This window comes from Quercus robur, chromosome 5, assembly GCF_932294415.1.
Source record: "Quercus robur chromosome 5, dhQueRobu3.1, whole genome shotgun sequence".
NCBI lineage: Eukaryota > Viridiplantae > Streptophyta > Magnoliopsida > Fagales > Fagaceae > Quercus > Quercus robur.
Window position 1 is genome coordinate 48,521,779 of NC_065538.1, and position 6,356 is coordinate 48,528,134.

General features: G+C 43.3%; 1 protein-coding gene across 1 annotated transcript; it reads left to right on the top strand.

Annotated features, from left to right (window-relative positions):
• Positions 1-1,728: 1,728 nt before the first annotated feature.
• On the top strand, positions 1,729-5,990 carry LOC126728289 (uncharacterized). The gene is made up of 3 exons (XM_050434139.1): positions 1,729-1,872; positions 1,966-5,900; positions 5,984-5,990. Exons 1-3 carry the CDS (start codon positions 1,729-1,731, stop codon positions 5,988-5,990), a joined length of 4,086 nt encoding a protein of 1,361 aa, XP_050290096.1.
• Positions 5,991-6,356: the final 366 nt, after the last annotated feature.

Below are 6,356 nucleotides of genomic sequence, written 5' to 3' on the forward strand. Positions count from 1 at the left end.
TCTATCAACTCTTCACCCGTGATGAGAAACTTAAGGAGTGAAGTACCATTGACTCATCCTGTTTCATCATTTTCCCCGTTATCTATAGAGGTCATGCCAGTAATGATGACTAATACCTCTACGATGGAAGAAAAGATGGCTGAAATGGAACAAAGGGTCATCCTTCTCACAAAGGCACTTGAAGAAAAGGATGTCAAAATTGCAACCCTAATGAATAAGCTGGAGGTACAAGATTCGGGTGAATCAAGTCTTGGCCCTGAGCAGCCACCTGGCTTTACCTTCAAAGGAGAAAACGCCAAGGGTAATAAAGGAAAAGGAGGTGAAGGCACTTCTCAACATGGACATTCCACCTCAATGGCCTCAATATCTGTCCAACAGCTGCAGGATATGATTACAAATACCATTCGAGCACAATATGGAGGTTCTTCCACAAGTTCTCTCATATATTCCAAACCCTATACAAAGCGCATTGATAACATGAGAATGCCAAATGGGTATCAACCTCCCAAGTTCTTGCAATTTGATGGCAAAGGAAACCCTAAGCAACACATTGCTCACTTTGTGGAAACTTGCGAGAATGCAGGGACTCAAGGAGGCCTCTTTGTAAAGCAGTTTGTCCGTTCACTAAAAGGGAACGCCTTTGATTGGTATACAGACTTAGAGCCTGAATCAATCGATAGCTGGGAACAACTTGAAAGGGAGTTTCTCAACCGATTCTACAGCACACGACGCACAGTAAGCATGATGGAGCTTACCAATACCAAACAGTGGAAGGATGAGCCCGTCGTTGATTATATCAATCGGTGGCGTTCTTTGAGTCTAGACTGCAAGGATAGACTTACTGAAATATCTGCTATAGAGATGTGCATCCAAGGCATGCATTGGGGACTCCTTTACATCCTTCAAGGAGTAAAGCCTCGAACATTTGAAGAGTTGGCAACTCGTGCGCATGACATGGAATTAAGTATTTCCAGCCATGGAAATACGAAACCTCCCGTACCTAAAGAAAGGAAAGAAAGACGGGAAATAAGGAAAAATGACAGGAATGCAAAAAGTAATATCAAAGACTCAATGAATGTCAATCCTGCCCCAATCAAAATTTCAACAAAAAATTTGAAGGCCAATGAAAAGAGGCCTGAAGGAGGTCAACAACGTGAGACGCGTCGCTCATCACTTAAGGAATGGGAACAAAAGGTCTATCCTTTCCTAGACGCCGATATGCCTGAAATGCTAGAACAACTGCTCAAGTTGAAATTAATTGAATTGCCAGAATGCAAACGACCGGAAGAGATGAGAAAAGTTGATGACCCGAACTATTGTAGGTATCATCGCATCATAAGTCATCCAATCCAAAAATGCTTTGTTCTTAAAGAACTCATCATGAAGCTAGCCAAGGAAAGGAAAATCGACTTGGATTTTAATGATGTTGCTCAGTCAAACCTGGTCACATTTGCTTGTGGGTTACCTAATTCCTTGTCTCCAAATACTAAGCAAGGGGTAAATACCACGCTCATCCATTTTGGTTCTCTAGAACCGGTTCAAGTTCAGCTCTCACAAAAAGCACCTCATTATAATTCAAACGATGATAAAAGGTCAACGACGGACGAGGAAGAAGGTTGGACAATGGTTGTTCGCAAGAGATGGAAGAAGAAACGAGCATTCCCTCTTCATTTGATCACCCAAGAGTCCAAAAGAGCACAAAACCAGATTCAGCCTTAGTCAAAAAGAATGAGTGATAAGAGACAAAGGAGACTGGGAACAAAAGTATATGAAGATTCAGCACAAACCCGAAAATCTCGAAAGCTCATCACATTGGAAGAATTCTTCCCCAGAAAATTCTTTCAAAATAAATCAGCCAAGGCCGTCCACACAGTTTCTCGTTGCGAAATCCAGAATGAAAAGGAGGACGTTGACCATGATGATCCAAAAGAGACCTTATCATCTTTGGAGGAACTCCAATCTTAGGTCGATGAAGTTGAACCCTTGCAATCCTCCACATCACCAAAAGAAGTGCTCACCCGAGCTCTTAAGGAGCCAGAGATATACGCCCCTCATACCAATACGCTTCAACAAACACAGGGATGTTACGCATGCTCTCCAGACTTGACTTTCACTGATGAGGATCTATTGTTAGGCTCTAAACCCCACAATCGCCCACTCTATGTCTCTGGTTATGCTCGTAAACAAAGGATCGAGCGTATCCTTGTTGATGGAGGTTCAGCCGTTAACATACTTCCAAAAATGACCATGAAACGACTGGGTTTTACTATGGAAGAATTATCACACAGTCGTTTGGTCATCCAAGGTTTTAATCAAGGAGGACAACGTGCAATCGGCCTAATCCACCTAGAATTATCCATTGGAGAATTGAAAAGCAACGTCTTGTTCCACGTCATTGACGCTAAGACGACCTACAACATGTTGTTAGGACGTCCTTGGATCCATGAAAATGGAATAGTGCCATCAACCTTGCATCAATGCTTCAAGTTCTTTCAAAATGGAATAAAAAAAGTCGACGCCGATTTAAAGCCTTTTGCAGAAACCGAAGCTCATTTTGCTGATGCAAAATTTTATGCAAAAGAAGACATTTCTAACGAGGTTCTTCCAGTTGAGATCCCGTCTATGAAAGGTAAACAAGATGAAAAGGAGCATGTTAAATTCATCGCCAAAAAGGACATCTCTTCCCCAAAGAAAGGTCCAGAACCATTCCTCCGGTATATACCATTATCACATCGCAAGAATGGACAATCACCATTTGCGGAATGCCTTCAACCTACAAAAGACATGTCGAGACCTGCAAAGCTCACGATGAAGGATGTAGCCATATTGAAAGAAAATCATGTCATGCCTTTAACTTCATCCACAAATCCTTTGCCCTCGAAGCCGTTAAATGGATTCGTGAGGTCTTCGCAAAGTCCGATAGAGCATGGTATTCTACCAAGTGAGCGGACGAAAGAATGGTTCGACCCAAATGCATATAGGCTGTTAGCCAAAGCAGGCTACGATTTCTCAAAACAAGAAGACTTAGGGAAGCTAATTCCAGAAGCCACCGGAGAAAAGATGCATGGCCTTAGCAGAACACAAAGGAAAATGCGGCTTGAAGGGCATAAAATTCCTATCCCAAAGACCGGACTAGGTTATACTCCCGAACAACCAGCTCAGATATGGACCAAGAAAAGAAGCGATCCTTCGAGTTCTCAATACATAACGGTGGAGGTCGGCGAAAGTTCAAATCAAAGAAAAGACCATTCTTCACCCCATGTCTCAGTGTTTGATCGCATCGAGGCCTCGTCATCACGAATCACAGTGTTCGACAGGTTAAAAACAACTTGTTTGACACCAAATCGGGACACTCTTGCTTGTAAATCAGTCTTTGATCGACTGGGGGCAACGAAAAGGCCTATTGACAGTCATTCTCAGAGTTCAATAAACTTTGACGTTCAAGGGGAGAAGAAAGCCAATGATGAGATCCGCAGTAGCATTCCTTCACGCATGAAACGTAACTTTACCTTGGAGATCAACACTGAAGGATCGCTCAAAGTCAAAAGACGAATGATTGTACATACAAGTCAGTCACTCGTCCATGATGAGGAAATTGAAGAGGTATCATCCTCGTTTCATATTACAATAGAAGAGGGTACACTGTCAGATGCTGAAGCAACCAATGAAGAGGTCGATGAAGCTCCTCCAGCCTTGGAAGATGGAGGACAAGCTACAGTTGATGAACTTAAAGAGATCAATTTAGGAACTGTTGAAGAACCCCGACCAACTTTCATTAGTGCGCTTCTTACCCCTGAAGAAGAAGAAGGATACCTCAAGCTCCTAGTAGAGTACAAAGATGTGTTCGCTTGGACTTACAAGGAAATGCCTGGGCTCAATCCAAGTATTGCTCTACACCATTTGGCAGTAAAGAAAGGCGTGCGCCCAGTCAAACAAGCTCAAAGACGCTTTCGGCCAGAGCTTATCCCTCAAATAGAAACCGAGGTCAATAAGCTCATTGAAGCAGGCTTCATTCGTGAAGTGCAGTACCCGGAATGGATTGCTAACATCGTCCCTGTCAAGAAGAAGAATGGACAAATCCGAGTGTGCGTTGACTTCCGTGATTTGAACAATGCATGTCCCAAAGATGATTTTCCATTACCCATCACTGAGGTCATGGTTGATGCCACTACCGGTCATGAAGCTTTATCTTTCATGGATGGATCTTCGGGTTACAACCAAATTCGAATGAATCCTAAGGATGAGCAGCTTACAGCTTTCCGTACCCCTAAGGGAATTTACTGTTACAAAGTGATGCCTTTTGGACTAAAGAATGCTGGTGCTACTTATCAACGGGCCATGCAGAAGATCTTTGATAATGTACTTCATAAATACGTGGAGTGTTATGTCGATGATTTGGTGGTTAAAACAAAAAGGAGGGAAGACCATCTGGCAGATCTACGATCCGTGTTCACCCGCTTGAGAAAGTATCAACTTAAGATGAACCCCCGCAAATGCGCTTTTGGCGTAACATCTGGAAAATTTCTTGGTTTCATTGTGAGGCACCGCGGTATTGAAATTGACCAGTCCAAAATTGAAGCAATCCAGAAAATGCCAGAGCCCAAGAATCTGCGAGAACTTAGAGGCTTGCAGGGAAAATTGGCCTACATACGACGACTTATCTCAAATTTGGCTGGTCGATGTCAACCTTTCAATAGATTGATGAAAAAGGATGTGCACTTTGAATGGGATGAGGCTTGCAGCAATGCTTTTGCACACATCAAAAGATATTTACTTAATCCTCCAGTTTTAGGTGCTCCTATCCCAGGAAAGCCTTTGGTGCTGTATATTGCGGCCCAAGAAAGGTCTCTAGGTGCTCTTATGGCGCAAGAAAATAAAGAGGGGAAAGAAAGAGCCCTTTATTATCTAAGCCGAACTCTCAATGGGGCTGAATTAAATTATTCTCCTATTGAAAAGATGTGTCTCACTCTTTTCTTTGCCATAGACAAACTGGAGCACTACATGCAAGCATATATGGTCCGTTTGATAGCAAAGGCAGACCCAATCAAATATGTCCTCTCCAGGCCAGTGATTTCGGGTCGAATAGCTCGATGGGCAGTCTTGCTTCAACAATATGACCTTGCATACGTTCCACAAAAAGCTGTCAAAGGACAAGTATTGGCAGATTTCCTAGCTGATCACCCAGTTCCGTCTGATTGGGAGTTCTCTGATGATTTCCCAGATGAAGATGTGTTTTACATTGAAGTAATGCCACCATGGGTGATGTTTTTCGATGGGGCTGCACGTCAAGAAGGAGCGGGGGCAGGTGTAGTGTTTGTTTCTCCACAACGGCATATACTTCTTTACTCGTTCTCATTAAGCGAACTCTGCTCTAACAACGTGGCCGAATATCAAGCATTGATCATTGGTCTACAGATGGCTATTGAGATGGGCATATCGCAACTTGAGATATTGGGAGACTCCAAATTAGTTATCAACCAAATCTTGGAGCAATATGACGTCAAGAAAGAAGACCTCATCCCCTATTGCAAACATGCGAAGAAGTTGCTAGCAAATTTTGAAGCCATCACATTGGAGCATATACCGAGGAAGGAGAATAGACAGGCCGATGCTTTAGCTAATTTGGCTACTGCCTTAGCATTATCCCAAGAAGAGACAACCAAGGTCGCTATTTCCCAAAGGTGGGTGGTACCTCTCGTGGTTGAAGAAGAAGAAGAAGAGCAAGCCAACATCATTTCTGTATGCCTTGTCAAAAAAGAAGATTGGCGACAAATGATCATTGAATACCTTCAACATGGAAGACTCCCGGATGATAAACGCCACAAGACTGAAATTCGGCGGAGGGCTGCTCGATTCATTTACTATAAAGACACTCTCTTCCGCCGTTCATTTGATGGATTGTTTCTCCGTTGCTTAGGAGAGGAGGAGGCTAAACAAGCCTTAGAGGAGGCTCATTCTGGAATATGCGGCACACATCAGTCAGGTCCTAAGTTACATTATAGGATCAAAAGAATGGGTTACTATTGGCCTACAATGGTGCAAGATTCTATGGAATGCGCTAAGAAGTGCGAAGCTTGTCAGTATCACGCAAACTTCATCCATCAACCGCCAGAACCTCTACACCCAACCGTAGCTTCTTGGCCTTTTGATGCATGGGGGCTTGATGCAATAGGGCCATTACCAAAGTCATCCGGTGGCCATTTGTACATCTTGGCCGCAACTGACTACTTCTCGAAATGGGCGGAAGCTGTACCCCTTAGGGAAGTGAAGAAAGAAACGGTGGTCAATTTCATTCGAACTCATTTGATCTATCGGTATGGTGTCCCTCGGTATATCATAACTGATAATGGCAAACC

Bases quoted from the DNA above. Each gene is read 5' to 3' on its own strand.
- LOC126728289 (XM_050434139.1), top strand. From the start codon at position 1,729: ATGAGTGATAAGAGACAAAGGAGACTGGGAACAAAAGTATATGAAGAT. The intron at 1,873-1,965 runs GTTTCTCGTTGC...CTCCAATCTTAG, and splicing joins CAGCCAAGGCCGTCCACACA to GTCGATGAAGTTGAACCCTT.